General features: G+C 39.3%; 1 protein-coding gene and 1 pseudogene across 11 annotated transcripts in view; both read left to right on the top strand.

The window, feature by feature from the left end:
• CDK14 (cyclin dependent kinase 14) overlaps window positions 1–22,775 on the top strand; it is a 341,278-nt gene that overhangs the window by 46,736 nt on the left and 271,767 nt on the right. The window contains exon 1 of one of the 11 annotated variants that reach the window (XM_023920323.2): window positions 19,024–19,110. The exons of 8 other annotated variants lie outside the window; for them this stretch is intronic. Coding sequence is in view for 1 of the 3 variants with exons in the window: in XM_023920320.2 (XP_023776088.1) it covers window positions 19,296–19,370 (75 nt within the window). In the remaining 2 variants the exon portion in view is untranslated. Of the gene's footprint in view, window positions 1–19,023; window positions 19,111–19,259; window positions 19,371–22,775 lie in introns of those variants that run through there. 2 more of the 11 variants (XM_023920320.2, XM_023920325.2) reach the window with 2 other exon arrangements.
• Window positions 1,690–15,296, top strand: LOC111924390 (pre-mRNA-processing factor 6 pseudogene; annotated as a pseudogene).

Raw genomic sequence — 22,775 nt, 5'->3', positions numbered from 1 at the left:
CCCTGTATGTGCAATACAGGGATGTGCATCGAGGGCCTTGCATACAGATAGGAAGAAAATAATACATTGTATTAATAACTTATTTTCCTGTGCTTGCTTAGAGAGTAAGTAAATTGTTGTAGACCATTTGGTGATACTGATTTCCACTGGGATAAACGATGCGTTATAGGAGTGCAACTGGAAATTAGGTAATTAAGTAAGCTTTATATTGGGCACTCCTAAAATACTGCCTGCTGTGTGCTTGATGCCAAAAATGAACATTGTTTCATGATAATATATCATACAAAAACTATTTCAGGAAAAGTCTGTGGAGCAAATTGGGGGAATTTAGAAGAAAAGTATATTTTTTTCCTATTGCATAAAAATTTTTAGGTTGCATATTTAGACAAATATTTTGCCTTGCGGGTGGTATTTTATTTGACAAAATTTATTTTGCAAATGGCTGACTTCTTTAAAGGCTATGTGTCAGGAAAAAGGATATTTTTCTTCTTCAGGTCTCTGCTATATGTTAGGAACTATAAAAGTGTTTAGAATGCCTTTTGTTGAAGTGTTTGCAGTGTGTCATACTCAGCTTTTAACTACCAGGGAGTGGTTTAAAGTGTTAATTTTGATGTGTGAATGTGGAAAACCTCTGGGCATTTTATATAAACAGTTTCCTTGCTACTTGTGTTTTGTGACCACAGTAACTTTCTGGCTTGTTTTCATGCAGGTTAAAACCTCTTTGGCATACACAGCAAGACCCTTCTGCTTGCTGAATCCACTTAAAACAAATCTCTTAAAGCTTCAGAATCTAGTATATCAAATTGTTCATTGAAGAATGACTCTTACATATATTCATATGGAAGGAAAGAAGCTTAATGTTCATTGTTTTCCCTTTCTCTTACTCAGAAAAATAATGGAAATGCAAGTGTCCATGTTTTCTGACTTAAGGTGAAATTTCCTTACGTGGTAGGGTTCTTTGGCAGCTAATATTTTTTTTCCAACAGTCTGCATGCCTTAAACTCAGGCTAGCTTTTGTCTAATGGCTGATAATGTCACCTTTATGTGAGTTAGGCTGTTTTGAAGTCTTTTAATTCTTGCAGATAAAGAGGGTTCATACATATGGTGCTAAGCTTTGATTTCTCTTATACAACACTGCAGCATCTTTCTTCAAGTGAAACAAGGAAACTGGCTTTGGGTATGTTTTAGGATAAAGCCTTTTTATTCCTGCTTTACTTTAAACCTCAAAGTCTTAGTTTCAGAGGTCTGCAGAACCTGATCTATCAGTCTTCACCTTACCAAAAGTGTTGCCTTCCTTTTTAAAATTAGTTTCTTTCTCTAAATTATTTTTGTCATTTTTACCTTCACGGCTTTTGTCCCTTGAGCTTTCCTTTAGTAAACATCTGCTAGAATTGCTTCAACCCTTTTTAATCTATCCTGGAATTTTTTCTAGTTTTACTGCCATCCATTTCCCTCTGTGACAGACTGGTGCAGACTGCTTTTGTCACGTGTTAGTACATCTAAATAAATAAGTGTTCCCAGTTTGTTATGGTTTTCCTATGGCACGCTCCATCAAATGGCGGGTCTCAATAACACGCTTTTGAGCAGGAGACTGGGTAAGTGACTTGAATCAGTGATTTGGAAGGTATCAGGTCTGTGTGCACAGGAACAGCCTAATCCACTGGGATGCCAGCCATTTGAGTGGGTAAAATGCAAGCAGAGGGTTTTGACTGCGCCAGCTGTGCGGCGAGGCAGCAGCTGGAGCGCTGCCGGAGAGCAGTTGGCAGCACTGAGCAGGGACAGAGGGGCTTCACAGTCAGGGTGTAAACACTTGTCTAGCTGCAGTGGCTAGAGGAAGTGTTTCTATACCTCCATTATTAACTGATTATGAAAAATGGAGCGAATGTTTTAACGGTGAGCTCTGATATGACAAATAGACTAATGCAGAATGTAGCTTAATTTGGACTGCAGTGAAATCAATGGAACAGAAGAAGAGTTTCTCTGCATTTTTGGTGACATCAAAATGTGCCACAGAGAAGTATTTTATCTATGTTCTTATACAACTAAACTGATTTAGCATTATGCAAATAGATAGGATGATAGAAAAGCATTTTAAAGACAAATGAGTGAAAAAAAGTTCTAAATTTTACATTTTTTTAATGTTATGACAAACTTTAAAGCACTGTGATTCAGAATAGTTTTGACTGGGAAAAAAAAAAAGTTGAAAGTTTAGTTGGGTGAGGTAAGAAATACTCTTATGCTGAAATTTCAAGCCAGACTGCTAACCTTTTGAATGCTGAATCAGTTTTTGACAGTAATAGTTATTTCTGCAAAATTCAACAATTTTTTTTTTTTTCCTAATTCTGTAACTAGTTCATTCACAAACTGGAAGGTAGCTGGTAGCTGAAAATCAGGATGCTTTGTTCTCATGTTCAGTTTATCTCTGAATATGAGCCTGGAGTGATGACATGTACCAGTTCTTCAATCACCAAAAAATAACACCGAGGAGCTTTTCTGATTTCTAAGAACTGCAGACAATAATGCACTTGTTAAAAGAAGAAATTTATTTTTGTGGTTTTTCTGTCCACTATTTAAAATGGTTTTATTTACTCAAACATCTTAAATCATGGTATCAATCCATTTTCCTTCTAAATGCTGCTTAAGATGAATGATATAAAAATAATTTCTATTTATTAGACCTCAATTGCCCAGTTTTTAATAGTGAAACATAAATTGAAAATATGAATGCATACATAGTTACTGAAGTTCATAGTTGTGTAATTCCTTGCTTTAAAGAAATTGCAGACTTAATCCAACACTTCCAGTTAGTCAAAACTGGCTCTTTTATTACCAAGTGATACTATATAGCCATTTAAGGACAATCCTTTGGCATAAACTTACTCTAAGTTCTAAAATAAGTTTTTCTGCTTGGTTAAAAGGGATGATTATAGTTCATTTTCTATGGAAATAGAAAGGACAAACCTCTGTATCTGTCAATGGCTTTTATTCTTGAAGGTAAAAAGTCCTACATAGAGATTGTGGGCTTAAATCTAACAATGTGTAAATAAAAGGTCTAACTGAGTACTCACAGCTCATCAAAGAAGCCAACAGCAGATGGCTCTGAGAACAGGTCACCAAATTTGCATTTGGAGGTAATTTTCTTTTTATAGCACTAAGTAAAGAAAACAGTTTTAATTATATTCATTCAATGCTACCATTTCTCAACAAAATCATTACTTATTGCAAAATGTTTTCCCATTATGACCTTTCCTGCTTCGTATGTAACCGTGTCTGATCTGTGCTTCTGTTTGTGTAAAAACAAGAAACTCTACTTGAATAAAAGCAATTTAAAAAAAGAAAGCACAACCCTCCCATGCCTAAGAACTGAATCTACCATGCAGGTTATACAAAATGTACACTGATAAGTAAAGTCATGACTTTCACAGTTGTGAGGGAGGTGAAACAAAGCCTGGAGTCATGTGCATTGACTTTGCTATTTGTCTTCTGAAACCTCATTACACTTTGCAAATTTATTGCCTGTATTAATGCTGATCCACTAATTCTTGGGAACTCAATGCAATGCATTTCTGCTGATTTCTGACTGTCATTAGTAACCATGAAAATAATACTTCTGTCTGGATTTGTCAGTGCCTTTCTTTGGAGCCTTTTTCCTGCAGTTGCTACTCATGAAGTCTAAGCTAAATTTTTAGTGACTTAAAGTCAGGCAGTGTTCATGTTCTACTGAAAGATTTGTGAGAAAGGGCAGTGTTAGTTTTGAGAGCAGATAGAAAAAGGTTTTCTTCAGAACATTTTAAACATGAAATATGATAGAGCTTGAAATTATTTAAATTTGATTGACTGTTGGATGTAGATTTATAATGCTTAAGCTTAGGAAGCTGTACCTTAGAGCTGCCTACTCTAAAACTACTTCAGAAACATTTTGGTGTCACACGTGCGGAATGTGCTCACACACTTTTGGAGCAGTCGGTGCTTGGGTCATGTTGGAACCCATGGAGAATTTCATGCTTTCTGTGCTGACAGGCACAGACCCACAAAAGAACACTGGGTTTGACCTGAGGCCATGGAAAAGGCTTCCAAAATTGATAGACAGAACTGAAACTGTGAGTGTGTAGTTTAAAGAGACGTGTGTTATATCACTTAGTACAAAATTCAGACTTCAAGGTTTTAGAATATAGTAATATGTATGTGTAACAAGATGGAGGTTTTAGGGCTTGCCTTGTTTTCTTTTACCTTCTTCTTCATGGATTTTAGTAATATTGTGTGATTGGATAGAAAAATCCGCAGTGTTGAGCATGGGTGTTTGGTTATTGGGTTATAAGTAAAAATAGATTAGTTGGCATTTTGTAATTGGGTAGTTGACACTTAAAAGGCCTTAGAAAGAGATACCTGGGGCTCCATTTTGTGGACTGTTAGCTTGGTGTGCAAACTCACTATTTGTGAGAATGCAATCTAGATAAGAAAAAATGAACAACTGAGTCCGAACACAAAAACCGTCTCTCTCTCACTCATTATTCCCGACCTTGAGGAGAAGAGCCCAGAGACTTTTTCCAGGGTCAGTGATCACAGGTGACACAAGTGTAAGGTGGTGTGGAACCAGGGCAGTGTGAGCCTCTGAGCTGCCTGGTGTGGTGGTCTGTGAATGTCAGTGTGTCTGAGTCTGTCGGTGTGTCCAGTTAGGGATGCACTTGAGTAGGGATCCAGGAAGCTCATAGACTGAGTTAAATTTAAGAAGCTACTTTCTGTATTTTTGTTCTATATCACAACTTTGAATTTTTTCTGGTACAAATTAGAAAAAAAACCAACCCACCACTATATGAAATGCGTTTTAAAAATGCCTGCAAGGAGCCAAGATATTATGAAGATGAAGCACTGCTGACTGACCTTGCACTATGTGCAATGTCCACACATTTCCATAATGGCATTACTTTTCCCATTAAGTTGAGTGAATTACAGCACATTTTGTTTGAAGTGTTTGCTCTAGCAGTGGCATGAGTGAATTCTATGGCTTTTAAAATATTGCTAGTGTTCTGTAGTCGTGGCTGTTTGCAATCAGTTGCAGTTCAGCGCTCACTAAGAAACGTAATTTCTTTTTTAGAGGGAATGTTATGATAGAAGCATATCTTAATAGATTGCAATGAGTGAAGGTAATGTTTTTGGAAGGGAGATGTTAAAGGAGGAAGTAAAGATGACCTGTTTATGGTATAGTGCACAATGCCTCAGATCTGATTTTATTTCATACCTTTAATACTAATTGTTGATGCTGGTCTTAAGCCAAAGTAATAGTTCAACAGCAAACCTTAAAACCCTAAGGTTGTTCTGTTGAGTGGATGACATGAAGGTGACATCGAAGGAAATCTCATTGGAATCTGACAACCTGGTAGCAGTATAAAAATTGTATAAAAGGCCAGGACTAAATGAATGCATTAGATTTCACAGTACTTTTAACCTCAGGACCAACCTGTATTCAAATAGAGTTTCTTCTGGCAGAAGAAGTTATTAAACATCTGAGCCTTAATTTTCCGTCTGACGGAGAAGGAAATTAGTATTTTTCTCAGTGGATTTTGAAGACAGATTTCTTAGCACATCTTGAAGATATTCAGATGCTAGGGTATTAGGGAGGATGGCCTTGAAAATACAAAGATGAAGTCAGAGAAAAGCTATTCAGTATTGCTTGCATTCCTTTGCTCCCACAGCACAAAGAGGTTTTATCCTTTCTAATGTGTTTTTTGGATTGGTGTGGTTTTTTTAGCCTTTTGGTCAAAAACAATGACATGAACCTTTGCCAACACTAAAGTTTGGCACCTTCTTGTGAAAGAGCACTTTATTTCTGATGTTTTAAGTATAAAGGCCTTCATGAGACAGTCTAAGGAAAAGCCCTTGTTCTACTACTTGGTTCTGCTCTAAAGATACTTTACTATTGTAAAACCACATATTGCACTGCAAATTAACAGATAGCTGTGCACCACCCTATCTTTTCCCTAGCTGGAATTGCTTACTTTAAGAACAAGGGGAGTAGTCATAATTTTTTATCATATTTATATATTAGTTGGACTTACGCCAAACTTACATTAACACCTGGGTTATTTCAGCAAGGATTTGCATGAATTAAAGCATGCCAATCATATGTAATGTGTGATTCAGGGAATGCATGTAGCACTTCAGATGTAAATTCTTAAGTGTTTGTTTCAAGGTTTGTTTGGTTGTTTTTTGAGGGCTGGCTTTATTTTGTGATGGTCTTTTTTTTCACACTATGTGTGTATTAATGGTTCTTTTTCATGTATCTTCATGGATTGGCCTTTGCTGAAGGAAGACCTGGCTTTGTGGGCTTTTAACTTTATGTTTATATAATAAAGTGGGGTTTTTTTATTTTGTCTGTTTTTTACTTGCATTTTTAGAAATCTCCTGTTAGGTGTTTTGTTCTAGTACTAATATACAGGCCTCCTAGTGCATTGTATAGAAATGGGTTCATACCTTTAATTGATATTCGTTTTTATTACTTTAACTTCAGATTTTGTTTAAAGAACATCTCTTTGATAAGGGCAGGCTTAATGTTGTTTATATTACCTGGGTTTGAAATGAAAAGCAGCAATTAAAAAATGTAAATGAATATTTCTTGAAAGTGACCTTAGGGATACATTTGATCTGTGTTGTTTGCTACTGTTTATGCCGTATTATGCAGTTTAATATTCCATGATAGCTTGCCCCCTGCCCTCTCAAAAGTTGAGCTTTAGGGAAAGGCAGTTGGCAGAGTCAGAAGAGAGGCTAAAGTATTAATTTACTACAAGGAAATCCCAAGTCCAAACCCCTTGAAGTTTGAGATCATATAAAACATACCAACTTGTAAACTTGTATTTCCCAGGATGGTACATGATCTCATGTAATAAACTCCTCCTGTCTTCTGGAAGAGCATTTCTTACTTCTTATCTCCATTGAAATGGCTTGGGAAATGGCAGTGCTCTGGCCTGGCATGATCCTTGATGTGTCTGCAAAGACTGTTTCATTCGTTTAGTGATCAGACATCTGCTACTAGCAGGGAAGAAGAAGGATAAGAAAAGGCTAGTCTAACTATTCCAGTATAGAATTTATCTCATACAATACTGGCACCCTTTGCTGGTAATCATATTCGTAAGCAGTCCTCAGTGAGCCAAAATTATTAAGCTGTACTTTTTAAAGATAGATTTGAATTGCTTGACCCCTAATCACCAGCTGTTTTGTAAAAATACATACTCAATAAGAAGGCCTATCAAAAAATTGAGTCAGTTTCAGTGCTTGTTTGAAGAAGAAATATCCCAACCTAAAAATAAGTATAAACTTTTGAAGGATGAGATGGAGGGCACCCTTTATTCATTATGCTGAGAAAAATTCGAAGTTATTCTGCTTGCTTTCCCTCCATGTTCATGAAGGAGTACAGGTGCATCCTGTACATACAGAGTCCATGTTGAGGGAGACAGAACTGTTCTCCTGACTTGACATCATGTGCATTCTGCAAGCCACACTGTTTGCAGCATCACTTTGCAGATGCCAGTTCTCAGGAAAGTTAAGGACATGTAGGAATGATTGGTAATTTTAGAAATTACACATCCTCATTTTCTCAAACACTTAAAGTTTGGAAAGGGCTAGACTTTATTACCAAAGTTTTTCTTCTGCTTTTGTCATTTTATCCAGCTTTTCCTGAAATTGGCATGCAGAAAATATTCTTAATTAATGCATATTAGAGATTTGTTAAAGCATAACTGAAATTTTCTAGTGTTTCCTGTTGCAAAAGCACACTGCAGTTCCTTAAAGAACCTGTGCTAACCTACCTATGCATGTGCTAAAGCACAAAAAGGAACTTCTGTATGGAAAGGAACAGCCAGATTGCTCCTGGACATTCCCCCTCAAGATTCAGGCTGAGGTTCCTGGAGACTGTGAGGGCAATGACACTGTTTTTCCCCTGAATATTCAGTGCTTCTAATACATGAAACACAGAATATGAAATATCCTCCAAGAAAAAGGAGCCTAACAAGGAATTAGGAGGATTCAGGAAGATACTGGGAAAGCACATTGGTGTGTATGGAGGGTAAAAGCGTAAGGGTGGGTATGGAGGGCCAGGAGTAAAGGGAGGAACAGAAACAGGTTTTAGGGAGATGGGCAAGAGTCTAGGACTACTGTGGGAGAAGATGATCTCTAAAATTTGGAGGTCCTTGAGGAAATTCAGATATCTTTGTGTGGATTCTCAGTCTCCCTGCTCTGTTTCAGCAAGTAGATGTGAAACTCGCTGATATGCAGAACATACAGCTGATTATGGGATGTAAGCTGTTACTGCTGTTTAAACTTAATTACAGAAGCCTGTAATCTAGTTCTCCTGTTAACAATACTGATGAGAGAGATCTATATCATCAGGTATTTTAGAGGAAGAAATAATGTTACATACAATAGATTTGAACTACAATGCCCAGTTAAAATTTACCTTTAGTTTTGAAGACTGTTTCTTGCATTTACTTTAATGGGGTTTCAGTGTTGTCATTCCTGACAAATTAATTGTGAGTCTTATAAACTTTTTACTTGTTTTGAGCTGTTTAGAGTTTATCATTTATGTGACATTCTTCTTAGCATTTCATAAGTAACTGAGAGATAAAATCCATGTGTGTACTGAAGACCTACATAAAATTTAATCAGGGGTGTTGAGCATATCATGTAAACTGCACACGTTTTTATTTTTTGTTTGAACAAGTAGGGCAGCAAGACCCGAGGGTCCTCAACACATGAATTGGTTCTGTGCTGCTGGTACTAACCTTCAGAGAAATTGGGAAAAGGTTGAGTCCCCCTTCCCAGACTTGTGAAAACAGTGATGAAACCAATTAGCCATCTGTGCATGTATTGTAATTGGTGGTTCGTGCTGTCATGGGTAGTTAAAGAACAACCAGCCTTTTGTATGTTTATCTCTCAACATACTGGTTGCACAGAGGTTAATGAGACTCCCCAGGAATATAAACACCCCTGGTATAAGAGTAGAGTATGAGATGTGTATTTTTATTGCAACATTTCAAATAGAAACTGTTTATTTTGGAAGTGTCAGGTCTGTGTTTGGCATATGAAATTCAAAGGCAGCCGTAAGACATTTTAAAGTGATCTTTTGTTGGGTTTTTTATACCACTGTGGCTTCAGTGGAATCTTTGTTTGACTTCTTCTTGTCTGAATTTTTATTGCTGTAGTAATTGCTTCTGCTATTACTGTCTTTTTACATTTTAAATTATTTCTGTAACCTTTTCTGAGGACAAACAGATACTCTATTAGACATTTAAGCTGTCAATATTATAAGTTCTAAAATCATTTAAGGATTTTTTTCAGTCATTTTGGTTAAAATTTTGTTAGACAGCAGCCATAATTTTATGCTGAAGTACCTTATGCAAAAAGGCTCTCCCACTTCTGTAGGGAATCATACCTCAAAAGAGGTATTCTGCAGCATTTACATTTCTGAGGCCTTCAAACTTTTCCTCAGTTAAACTTTAGGTTGCAATTTGTCCTTGAAAGACTCTAGAGGAATCCTAATTTGTATGTTATGTAATTTATATGTTATGATGCTTCTCCTGCTTTAGACATCTTTTTCACTTACCATTCATAACTAAATGCACTACTGGTTTTTATGGTAAAACTTCTGTTTTGCTCCTGATGCTGTAAGGGGTTTTGTGAACACAAAAAAGTGCTTCTCTGTCTATTATGAGTCTAGTAGAGTGAAGACCTATTTTAATGACTAAGCTGATAGGGCAATGCTAATTTTATTTCTAAGTATCAATTAAGAAGACATCTTGCTATTTGGAAGAACAACAGAATAATCAAGCATTGGTGACTCTGCTTCTTAGAAGAAGTTTCTAAGAAGAATGTGTTCACTGCTACATAATTTAGTCCATGAACTCTATGGCTCATGTTGTCTCATTTTTTGAGAATTTATTGGTTTTTTCTAGGGAAAAAAAAAAAGGTAAGAGTACATTATTATCATTCTGTGTGTAGATACTCATGGGATTGTGATGTCTTAGATTGTGAGAATTATTGCTTTAATGGGATTTGACTTTGCTTTATGGTACAGTAAGAATATTTTTCATTGTAATATTCTGCTAAATCAGTCACAAATTAAATATAGTACCGGGTTTGGTTTCCCCCCACCAGAAGATTTTGCAAATGGATTTAGTGCATCCATGAATGGAAGAGAGAGCTGGTGGACACCATAGGGAGGCTGCTCGTGATCATCTTTGAAAGGTCATGATAATCAGTGCAAGAGACTGGAAGAAAGCAAACATCATCCAGACCTTTGGAAGGGGCAGCAAGGAGGATGCAGGGAAATACCAGCCAGCCTTACCTCAATCCCTGGAAAGGTGATGAGCCTCTCAATCTGGAGGCCATCTCTATCCAAATTTCTCTCACTGTTTGGAAGCACACCCCTCTCACACCTCAGTACTACAGAAAGCTCTCATGCAAAGCTAAATGAAGTACTTTGTAGAGGTTTTGGTTTGAAACATTGTGCTGTAAATCCTGTAGTGATGATTTAAGTGGAAAAAGATGTCCATTTACAGCCTTCAGCCAGTCAGTTCTGTGGAATCATTCCCCTTGTTTGTCATGTACCTTAATTTTTCTCTTTCCTCCGATTCCTTAACTTGATGCAAGAGAGATAGATATAAGCAAGATAAATTAATCTATATATTTTTCCATTAATTAAATTAAATTAAATTAAATTAATTAAATTAATCTATATATTTTTCCATTTAACCATTCCATTTTTCCATTCATTTAACCAAAATAAGTTTCATTTGAATTTGAATTTGTTAAGACTGAAACAGCATGTTTTCTTTTAAATTTCCTTTCAAGAAATTAATGAAAATCTGAAACAAGGTAAGGAAAATTCTTTTCCAACTCTGAAATCGATATTTTTCTCCTTTTAAAATTATTAAAACTTGGGAGGCTTTTTTGATAGGCCATATATTTTCTCTTGAATAAATCTTTTGATGTATAAATCCATCCCAGCTCTCTGTAGCCACTGTGCTCCATCACATGAAAATCCATGTTTTTGTCCTTAATGAGATGATAGGACAATAGGGAGTCTGTTTTAGAACATGCTTTAATGGGGTTCAGCTCTAGAGGTATGGAAGGAGATGCTCTGGAGAAGGAAAAAACGGCTTAGGTGAAATACTCTGTGAGGATGGGTGCTCTGTGAACATTTAAGCTGCTGCAGCTGTGCCACCACTAACTGTATTTCGCAGAACTATTTTTAATAGTATGTGGAAGCGGCTTTTTTCTCTTGTCCTTTCTGAAGTTTTATATCTTCAGCAGCTCACTCCTCCTGAGATGCTTTCTATTTTGCACCTAAGAAGTCCTGGGAAAATAGATAAGCTGCTCAACATGCATTAAAGCTTTATCAGCTTCTGGACTGAAGTGCCCTTCAGTGAGAATGCCCAGGTGAATGCAACCCTCTTGTCTGAATTACTGAGATAAAAGAGGACAAGAAAAGCAGTCTGCAAGGGGGTAGTGACCCAGACAGTAGAGGGTTTTATAGGTCAAAACCAATCCTTTGTATTTAACCAAAGAGCAGATGAATATTAGTGCAATACCTGCACTTCTGGTGCTTATTTCCTTTGGGTGCTTGACTCAGCATTGCATCACTTTGAGATTTGACATGCCTTTTGCTGATCATCATTCTATGCCAATTTAATTAGTAAAGAACAGCAGCATGGGTGACTGCAATGAAATGCAGGTAGTGCAATTAGGTAGTGCACCCTTCTAGACAAATACAGCTGGAAGGATGCTTATAGAGAGCTCATAGCTGCTCCGCATATTTTATCATGAGAACCAAAAATATCCTTAAATCAAGGGTTACTTGAATGTTTCTATTTGGTTTGTTAACCGCTTGTTTACTGCCCCCATCTAAGCCAGTGTTTTGCTATCATCAGATTTTCCAGCCATTGTGATTTGTTTGATGTGACATCTGTCACATGTGCTGTGTACACCATGCAGAACTAGTAAAATATCCATTTCTGAGATTTAAAGGGGAATAGCAACTAACCTTCCAGGTAGGACATAAAGCCATGGAAGAGGGATGAATGTCCTTCAGGCTGTCAGCTGCACCACTCAGCTTGGTGTCATCTGCAAACTTGCTGAGGGTACACTTGATCCCTTCATCTTTCTCATTAGTGAAGATATTAAATAACACTGGTCCCAATACGGACCCAAACCCAAAGCCTTTCATGTGAGTATCTCAAAGTGAAAATGAAGGGAGGCTGAACTCCAGTGCTTTCATAGATGAGAATTTTGGTGCATGACACATTTAAACTTAAGAAAGAGATGAAGGTGAACTCATCATTTTGTGTTTTAATTCATTTCTAGAAAGCTTTTTTCTCCTGGCTAAAATACTGCGGGTGACTTTGAAATCGGATATCACTGAGCTTTGTCCTTCTATGAGATCGGCTGTAGCAATGTATGTAACTCAAAAATGAAACATTTTTAGGGATTCATCCCTGGGATTTATACTTGTAGATATTAGAAGCTATTGTTAATTCTTTATAATTATCTCTAAAGAAAAACTTTATAAACTCTGTCTGTAGTATTCATCATTAAAATTGGTGTTACAGAAGTATTACTAGTATTTACTGGTTAGTGGGTTGTTTTTTTAAATTTATTGGTTTTTGATTGCAAACATAAGTATTGTCAGCTCTCTGGGTGTCCTGGGTTACATTGTGAGGTGTAACCAAACTAGGTATTCTACTCCCATGTGCATTATTCCTGATGAACTGTTAACAGTGGGTCGTTTGCCCAGTGCACACCCAGCCCTCAGGCTGCAGACTGGGTGTTTGATAAGGGAAAGAGGGGAGCCCTTGGTGCCTAGGTAGTGTTTGTCTCACAACTTGACTCAGCCATGATAACTACACCTAGCCTAAGGGGGTCCTCTCTGCCAATGGGCCATAATGACTCAACAGCCACACTGGGCAGACCTGACCTAGGCCATCAAGGACTGCCCAGAATATCCTATGACTTGCAGGATTACATCATTCCATTGTGAAATTCCCCACTCTGGAGGGGAGGTGCTGGGCATTCCTGCCTGAATCTGACTATGTACCAACTGGGCTCTTCAGGGGCTTGGGACACCACACCACAAGAAGAAACTAATCCTGGGCATGCCCACACCCCTGGCCTACGTGCTGGGGCTGGGCTGCAGAGCCACAAGTTCCACCACCCTCTCTGACACCACCCTTGTGGTGCCAATAACCCCATGGATGACCATCATGCCCTGCTGGGGAAGAGAACTGTGGGGGACCAGCTGAAGCAGAACCAGACTGCAGATGATGAAGATGAGAACTTGAATGACGCCAGTTATGATGATTTCAGTGGCTACGCTGGGAGCTGTCCTCAAGCGGCCCCTATGAAAAAGGGGATGAGGAAACAGATGCTATTTATACAGCTTTGGATAAGAGGATGGATGAAGGCAGAAAGAGAGAAGGGAGCAACAAGAAAAAGAGGAAATAGGAAAATACCATATGGAAGAACCTAAAATTCAGCAGCAGTTCTCAGACTTGAAATGGAAGTTAGCAGAGGTTTCTGAGGAGGAGTGGCTGCGTGTGCCAGAGGTTGGTGATGCCAGGAACAAGCATGAGAGGAATCCTTGGTACAAGAAGCTAACTCCTGTCCGACAGCTTCTTTGCAAATCATTTACAGTCGGGAGAATCATACTTCTGTGGACCCACACCAGACACAGTTTGGTGGATTGAATACTCCATGTCCAGGGAGTATGCTGTACCCAGGAGGAATGATGTGAGGCTTGATAACACTTGGGACAGGTGAATTGGATATGAAGAAGATTGGCCAAGCCAGGAGCACTTTGATGGATATGAGGCTAAGCCAGGTGTCAGACTGTGAATGGCCAGACTGTAGTGGACCCAAAAGGATTGGGATTCAGACTTGAATTCCATGATTCCCACACATGGAGGACATATTGATGATAATATCAGAATAGCCTGTTTATTCCTGAAGTCTGTCCAAGAGACCAATCCTCATCATCCACCAGTCTGGATAGCATCAGCCCAACTGGAGGAGGTCACTGGCAAACTCCAGGTGGCTTGCAACCACATCATGAAAGGAACAGAGACGTGCCCTAAGACTGAAGATGTTTGGTTGGAAGCTGCTTGGCTTCAGCCTGGAGATACAGCCAAGGCTGTTGTGACCCAGGCTGCCTGGCACCTTCCAGTCATTTCGGATTTATATCAGAGCAGCAGAGCTGGAGATGGATATCTGTGCCAAGAAACGTGTCCTGAGGAAAGCCCTTGAACATGTTCCAAACTCGATGGAAAAGCAGCCACAGAGCTGGAGCAACCTGGGAATGCCAGGGTCATGCTGAGCCAGGCTGTGGAGCCCTATCCAACCAGTGCTGAACTGTGGCTGGTGCTGGCAAGGCTGGAGACATATGAGAATGCTCATAAAGTCCTTAACAAAGCCTGGGACTGTTACTTCTGGATTACTGCTGCCAAACTGGAGGAAGCCAATGGAAACACCCAGATGGTGAAGTAAATCACTGACAGAGCCATCACATCTCATGTGTGGAACACACATCTAACATCACATCTAACAGGCTGGAACTCAACAGGAAGCACCAGATACTGAGCAATGCACAAGATGCCGAGCAATGTGATAAAGCTGGAAGTATGGCACATGCCAGTCAATCATGCAAGCTGGGATTGGGATTGGGATCAAAGAAGAAGATCAAAAACAACCTGGATGGAAGATGCAGACAGTTAGTTGCTCATAGTCCTCTGGAGTGTGCCTAAGCCATTTATGCCTATTCCTTGCAAGTTTTCCCAAGCAAGAAGAATGTGTGGCTGGAAGTAGCCTACTTTGAAGAGAACCATGGAACCAGAGAATCCTCGGAGGCTCTTTAGCAGAGAGCTGTTGCTCACTGTCCCAAAGCAGAAGTGCTGTGGCTCACAGGAGCTAAATCTAAGTGGCTGGCGGGAGATATGCCGGCAGCCAGAAGCATCTTGGCCCCTGTCCTGTCACAGCCCCAGCAGTGAGGACATCTGGCTGGCTGCCATGAAGCTTGAGTCAGAGAACAATGAATATGAAAGAGCAAGGAGGCAAAGGCTCAGAGCAGTGTTCCCACAGCAAGGGTCTCCATGAAATCTGTGAATTTGAAATGGGTGCTTGGGAACACTGCTGCAGCCCAGGAGCTCTGTGAGGAAGCCTTAAAGCACTATGAAGACTTCCCCAAACTGTGGATTATGAAAGGACAAATTGGGGAACAAAAAGAGCTAGTAGAGAAAGCACAGAAGGCTCTGTAATCCAAACTGTATATGGAATCAGTCCCTAAACCCACAAAATCTCTTTTTTGTCTTAAAATGATTGGCACTATGTTGCATTGTATTTTGTTTCAGACAGTGACTTTTTTAGTGATGTTCCACCGTACCAAATAATGCATCTGGTATAGTGCAAATATTGGTATTGCAAAGCAAGCTTAACAGGATGTTGTGACTGGAATAACTTGTCATTGTGCAATATTACCACTGCTTCACTTGCCATCTTAAGATAAAAAATATTTTCTTTGCATTCAATACATTTGTGTCACTGCTGGATTGTTTTATCAAGGTCATGTCTTCTTGTACTCTATGTATTCTAACTCAAGCTAAACTCATACTTCTCAATTTAAGGAAGGGGGTCGGTCATATTTTATGGTCACCTGTGACATCAAGGATCTGAATTGGGCTTGGACAGGTGTTCTATCCAGCACTCAGTTTCTTAACATAACTTCAGAAGTGTCTTGTTAAATATTTTCTTCATGAAATATTATCAGTGGCTTGTGAAGTGGCTGGCCAGATGTCTAAATGACTCTCACAAGTGAGTAAATTTTCAAAAGTGTTAATTTTTTCCTTGTATGTTGAGTCTGCAGTAGTCAAAATGGAAAGGTTTGTGTTGAGAAGCAGTGGCTCTTCTCAGCCATGCATTTTCTTCTATGAGGAGAAAATGGGCTCATTTGTGTGAAACTTTTTCTAGTTATTGCATTTGGTTATTACCTCTTGGAGAGGAGGGTGGTGCTGACTGCCTTTCTCCTTTTCTCCCTTTCTCCCCTCCTCTCAGATGACTCAGTGTAGACTAATGGAAATGGGACATTACTTACAAGTTCATTTTATTAGTGTGCAGTATGACCACACAGAACAGAAGTAACTACTGGCATTTTTCAAATATGCTATATTAATAAATGATGGATTGCATTTTTAGTTAATTGACCATCAGAGCTGTGACATTCTGTAATTTCTCTGTTTTAAGTGTAGCAATTTGCTATCAACTTGAAAAGCTCCAAAGATAACTCCTTATAGGTGAAGAACTGCTCCCAAGTGCCACATAGCATTTTGCAGTTTGCCCTGGGATGAAAGGGTTGGCAGGACTTAAAGTACTGATAATGTGAAACTTGTACTTGCAGCTGGCTTCCATGGAGAATTTTAAAATCTAAATTGAACTCATCACAGCTAGGTAAGGAGGAGAGTGTCCCACTCTGCCCTGCTCTGGGGCAGCCTCACCTCGAGTGCTGGGGCAGCTTTGGGTGCCCAGTATAAGGATAAAAGGTATTAGAGAATGTCTAAAGGAGGACTATAGAGATGGTGAATGACCACCTAGGGGGAAGCCCTGTGAGGGACAGCTGAGGTCACTTGGTCTCTTGAGCCTGGAGAAGAGACTGAGGGGAGACCTCATGCCAGTCTACATCTTCCTCGAAAGAGGAAGCAGAGGGGCAGGTGCTGATCTTTTCTCTGTGCTGACCAGTGACAGGACCCAAAAGAAGGGCATTAAGCTGTGTTGGAGGGGTCTCAGTAGGATATTAGGAGAAGTTTCTCTGCCCAGAAGGTGGCTGGGCACTGAACAGCTCCCCAGGGAAGTGGCCACAGCATCAGCCTGACAGAGCTCAAGAAGCATTTAGACAACACTCTGTGTGTTGTGGTGTGATTCTTGGGGATGGTCCTGTGCAGGGTTAGGAGTTGGGACTTCAGTGATCCAGGTGGGTCCTTTCCAACTCAGCATATTCTGTGATTCTATAACTTTGTAGGCTGTTTGACTTGCTTTCAGTCTCTGAGCCTTGGCCCAACACCTTGTTTGCTTCTGGAGTGCAGTTCTCTGTTTCTCTGGCTTGCCTTTTTTGCCTTCTGTGTTTCCTCTTTCCATGGCTGTCCACCACTTTTCCCTGAATATGGTGCCTGTCTTTTGGCACACACTGGTCTCTGCAGGTGCTTACTCACTATGTTTTTTGCTTTTTTCTGAGCATCCTTCCGTCCAGTTCTCCCTCAGCCTCAGACAAATTTATTGTTGACTGAGTAAAGCCAAGAATTGTAAACATTGTAAAAGTATTTTCTCCTAATTTTTACGGGAAGCTCTTATTCATGCTTTCTTCTGAGCTTCACAATTGAGAGAGAGGAGAAGAAAATTTTGTTCAAGAGAATGGAAGTCATATTTTTTCAGGAGATCTGAAGCCACCTATCTCCTTAGAAACCAAGTTGACAAACTGAGAAGTCTGGAGATGATCCTGTGACTGAGGTTGGGTAATAGATGAGGGGAAAAGATAACAACTACTACATAATTTTGGAATTGTAGAATTATTATAATGGAATATAATAATTATAGAATTTGCATATGCCATTCAAGTTTTATATGTCACTGGAGCCACTGATGCTAGGTTCAGGTGTGAGCCTGGAGTTGAGAAGTATGTCAACATGTGTAAGTCTTGGTGACGGTGGTGGGACCTGAGCAAATGAATTGAGTTTGAGCAAACTCTGCTTTCTTCAAAGGAACTCTACAGGGGAGCCCATTTCCAGTGGTTCTGTGATGAGGGTCACTGGAGCTGCTCAGGGTGTGAGCCAGGGCTGTGTTTTGCCTGCTAGTTCACTGTACCTCATCATTACATAAAAATGAATAATATCTCAGGATGTTGAAGATGCTGTCGCAGCTGAGCTGTGTGCTTTTCCTCCTGAAGGTTTCACTGATGTACATGTTACTATTTCCTGTCCTAGAATAGTCTGCCCAGTGCTCCCCCAATCCCAGGAGGTTTCTGGGGAGCCAGGAGCCATCTGAAGCACAGGCCAGCAGGGGTTGCTGTAGGAGTAGGAGATGGAGAAGATGCGCTGCCTCCTTTTTGGAGAAGCTCTCTCTGAGGGTTTGCCAGGGTTTGCTCCCGCTGCCCTCTTTTCCCTTCTACCACACTCAAGCTTGCTTGGGCTGAGTGGTGGATTCTCAGCACGGAGTAGGTGTCTATTGCTTACAGCTTTGTGTATTTTGTGCATTCATAAATTAAACACTGAGTTTCATCCTTAAAATGGTGAAACTAACTTGAGAGTTTATATTTTGACTCAATAAATTTTAAATGTTTTTTAATATTTATTAATATTTATTGTTTATGTAAAAGTGGATAGTAAAAGTGGATAGTGGTGGTATTCATAGTACGTGTTTCCAGGGGCCCATAGATGATTTCTGTAATGTCATTTTGTCACTCTAGAACTTGCTGATATCTTTCAGGACTGGGACAGAATTGAATTGGGAATGATTAGTTTCATCCTTTTATTGAATGTCGAGTTTTTCCCCTTAATTCCTGTGAAATCACCATTAGCTATTTTGGCTGCAGTTCTGTGTTGGGTTGAGGCAGTGCTACACTGTAAATCAATATCTTTTCAAAAAGACTGCTGTAAATTGCCTAGATAGCATATGCATGGTTACTTTGGCTGCAATGCTGCTGCAGAGCCTGGATACTCTGCCTTTCTGGGAACTCCACAGGCAAGTCCATCATATATTAAAAAAAAAAAAAAAATCTTTTTAGAAAGAGCATACTGTTGCTGATGAAATTTAGACAGAGAAATATTGTACCCTTGGTGCTCATCTGTACCTTTCACATTCTACTCCACTGGGATTACCCTGTCTTGAGGGATTTCTTTGTTTGCTGCTTTAGATTTCCCCCTTTCTTAGCTGTAGTACAGCCGTACCATTTCAGCTTGCTAGTGCAGAAAGATGTTGTGAATTCAGTTGCTGAATGAGCCCGGCCTGACTGCAAACACTAACATTGCTAGAGAGATGCCAAAGAGTTGCAGGTGAATCTGACCTGATCTGGGCAACAGCAAAACGGTAAGATGGGGTTTGTGTAAATCTCTGGGATTAATTGGGTGCTGGGGTTTCCTGTTTCAACCTGAAGCCTGGTTATCACATGCTTCCAACTTGAGCAGGATTCATTCTGTGCATGTCAGGGTGGGTTTTCTCAGGAATGCTTAACATCCAGGCAGAGGGAGGCGGTGGGAAGCTGGGAACGCCACATGAGACCTCTCGTCAGCCACCCTGGTGAGATTCCCCAGCAGTACTGCCTGCGGTTTGTAAATACCAGGGAAAAGGTAGGGGAAGGCTTAAAAGCGATGCTTTTCTCGGTACGGCTTTGTATCTCTCTCTCTCTGGCAGCCTTATTTATAATTGTATTAAGAGGATAGTATGGGCAATTTTTTCTGATACATGCTTGGCTGAACGCCCTCTGGGATGAGTGAGTGAAGGACGTGATCAGCCACTTTTTCATTTCTGCTAACAAGTCTGTGCATCTTGCTATATCTGAATAAATGTCTATAACAGTTACAGATTTGCTGGGTGGTAGAAGATAAAATTAAAATGATCCTTTATAGATACGTACTATATCATGGATGTCAGAATATTTTTTTGCCTTGTTAACCTCTGTCATGATTTTATTTCTCTTGCATGCTGTCTTTATTTAATATAACAAAAAGTGAGGTAGTCTTTTTAGGCAGTCATTCCTGAATGCTTATGTAGGAGTGTGTTGACAGCGGTTTGGATCTTAGTGGAATATTTCAACATATGAAAGCTTAGAGCAGCAGCATGTTCAGGGAAAGAGGAAGAAAAGAGCAGCAGATACCATTAGTACAAGACAGAAAGATTAAAATGTGGCCATAGTATGGAATTATTTGAATTATTTCTGATTCCTTTAACTGACAGCTAGTGTGTTTCAGTTGTAGATCATGCCATAGAAAACTAACTCTCAACAGAAATCAATTGGAGCTGAAAAAAAAATAGTATTTCACCATATGTTCTACTATTTAAAGGAAATGAACTGTGGTAGTAATGGTAGAGTGATGAGAGATGGTTTTTGCTATTACTAATTAAGGACAAAAGCAAAGGGCTTTTTTCTAGAGGAGAATGCTTATCTTTATGCAGCATGTGAATTATACTCCAGGAAGAGATCAGTTGTATATCAGTGTGGGATCAAATAACTAGTTTGACAGGGATTCATGTTTCCTTTTTTTGTACTTGCCAATTAAAGGGTTCTTCTTCTTTGTCACTGAATGTGATTAAAGGGTAAAGATTCAGTCCTACATCAATTATTTTCTGAAGGTTTCATTATTATTTTGCTGGAGTTCCTTCTTTAAAAATGCTGTATATACTGTGATGTAAGTGATGTGAGGTGGTCAGTTTTATGCTGTATGCAACCTTAATTCACATAGTTTTGTTCTCAGAAAGTAGAGATTTTTTTTTTTTCTTGTTGTTGTTGTTATTGAGAATTACCCATTTGGTATTATTTTTTATGATTTTTTGGGAGCTTTGCTTATATTGTCATGCCTAGTAATAAACTGCAAACCATTATTTAATGCATAGAACTAATCCAACCTCTTGTGTTTGCCCACGTATTGTACAATGAATGGAAGTACAGGCATGAGGGATTTTTTAAAAACAAATTTTAAACTGTTATTTTCTCTTAATGCTGTCTTTCATCTACTTATGTATATGAAATTTGTTGCTTCTATCATCTTTCTAGCTCCAAGTGTTTCTTTTCCCCAAGTCTAAAGTCATAATCTCTGCTTGCTGTGTTACCACTGTCTCTAGAGTTCTCGCATTTTAGTTTTCTGAGCTTAAGAGAAGAATAACATTGTGGACATATTTTATTCATAAATAATATTCCCTGTGGTAATACTTAGTTAAACACAGATCCCAAGTTAACTAGCTGGAAAACTTGACTTAAAATGTGCAAAATGTGCCCAAAACTTAAGAACACAGATGGGAAAGGGAAGAAATACATAGTTTAATGGGCAGTTATTGCCAGGTGCTCTGTGAATATAGAGATCTTTGTGTGAATCAGTTTTGTAATGAGGCTGGGGTCTGTCACAGTAGGAAATAAGGGATTACCTGAGGAGTGAGTGTTTGCCATTGTCTCCTTAATGACCCTGACTCTAAGAAGAAAGAACTTCAAGGAGCTGTAGCTGAGCAGGCAAAATATCATCAAGATAAAAGTGCAAGGTTGGCCATCCATTGATGTCTTATAGCAAATATAGTCACCTATCCTTTTGGGGTTTTTTATTAAAAAATAGTAAATAATAATAAAAAATTATTTTTTCTGTGTAAATCTTAAACAAAACCAGTACCTAAAATCTCTAAAACCAGATCTGCTCCAACAGGTTTTGGCATTTTCCCCTCACACTGTTAGCACTGGTGGGCTGTTTGGAGGGTTGACCTCTGGGCAGGAGCTCTGTCTGTCTCTTGTGCCTCCCCGAGCCCCCACAGACGAGAGCACGGATGGAGCCACGGAGGGGCTGGGATTAGGCTGAAGAGCAGGGGAGTGCCTGGCTGGTCCCACAGGGCAGCTCTGCTGGGCTCCAGCTGTGCAGGGAAGGGGTAAGGCATTATTTTGCTTTTTAAGGGAAATCCTTGAATGGTGCCAGTGCATTTGCCCCTGCAGATTTTAGTAGCTGCCCTGGGTGGGTGTTCGGGGTCAGCAGGAGTTTGCTGGGGTGGGAGTGTGTGTGAGTACTTAGCCTGGGACAAGTGGGAATTTGGGCTGTCATATTTGGCAACTTTGGTATAAATGTGAGTGCAGATGTGCCCCTCAAAGGTCACTGGAACTGCTGAGCAGATCCAGACAGCTCTGTTTGGGTCATTTCTCTTTGAAGTCCCAGAAAGGCAAAAATACTCAGCTGTCAGGGGCTGCTATACACGGTTTGTAAATTGGATTTGATAATACTAGTGTTAAAATGTTCCTAAGTGTTTCAGGTATTGATATAATGATAATTACAGTTTATAGTCCCTGTTGAAATGGAGTATCCTAGCAAATATTACCTGAAACAGCAGAGAGCCTGTGCAATATCAGTTCTCCAAAGCCTGTTTCTGAACTAAAGAAAAGAGTAGCTGGTGTTCTTAGTTTGGGAAGAACAGGTTAATTACTATTTTTTGAACTTGAGTTCCCTTAGATAGGTCCATACTGGCTTCCAGAATCTTTGATTAAGTTTGTGTTTTTTTCTGCTAACAGGTTAGGAAGGAATGTACTGATCATGCTAAGAATCGGACCCTTAAGGACTTTCTTTTTCTTAATTTTCTGAATTATTAACTTAACTGTTATTATAATGGTAATGTCAGGACAAGTTCTCCCAATAGTAATTCCATTAATCCTTAAGTGCTCCTTCCACCTACATGGTGACTTCTGTGCTTTGTTATGGTTCAGTGAATACCTTTCTGTAGCTGCTTTTAACTTCTGACATAAGTGTATTGTATATTGTCAGAATCATTGATTATATGCATCTCTTTGACATGTGGCATATTTTTCACTGATATCTTTCATTCCACTCCCTAACATAAGCCTACATATATTTCTGTATTTAGCAGTTTAGCAAAAAGCAAGTAGTGAAATAGTAATTTAACCTAGTACTGAATGCTGGATTCAGGGAGCGGGGTGATTTTGTATTATAAAATTTTTTAATCAACCCCATAAACACATAATTTTGCCTTTGCAGAAGTAACTTCTGGGC

This window comes from Cyanistes caeruleus, chromosome 1 (genome assembly GCF_971803275.1).
Source record: "Cyanistes caeruleus chromosome 1, bCyaCae1.hap1.1, whole genome shotgun sequence".
Classification (NCBI taxonomy): Eukaryota; Metazoa; Chordata; class Aves; order Passeriformes; family Paridae; genus Cyanistes; species Cyanistes caeruleus.
Note: the sequence above shows the minus strand (reverse complement) of the source record. Positions and strands in the feature narration are given on the sequence as shown.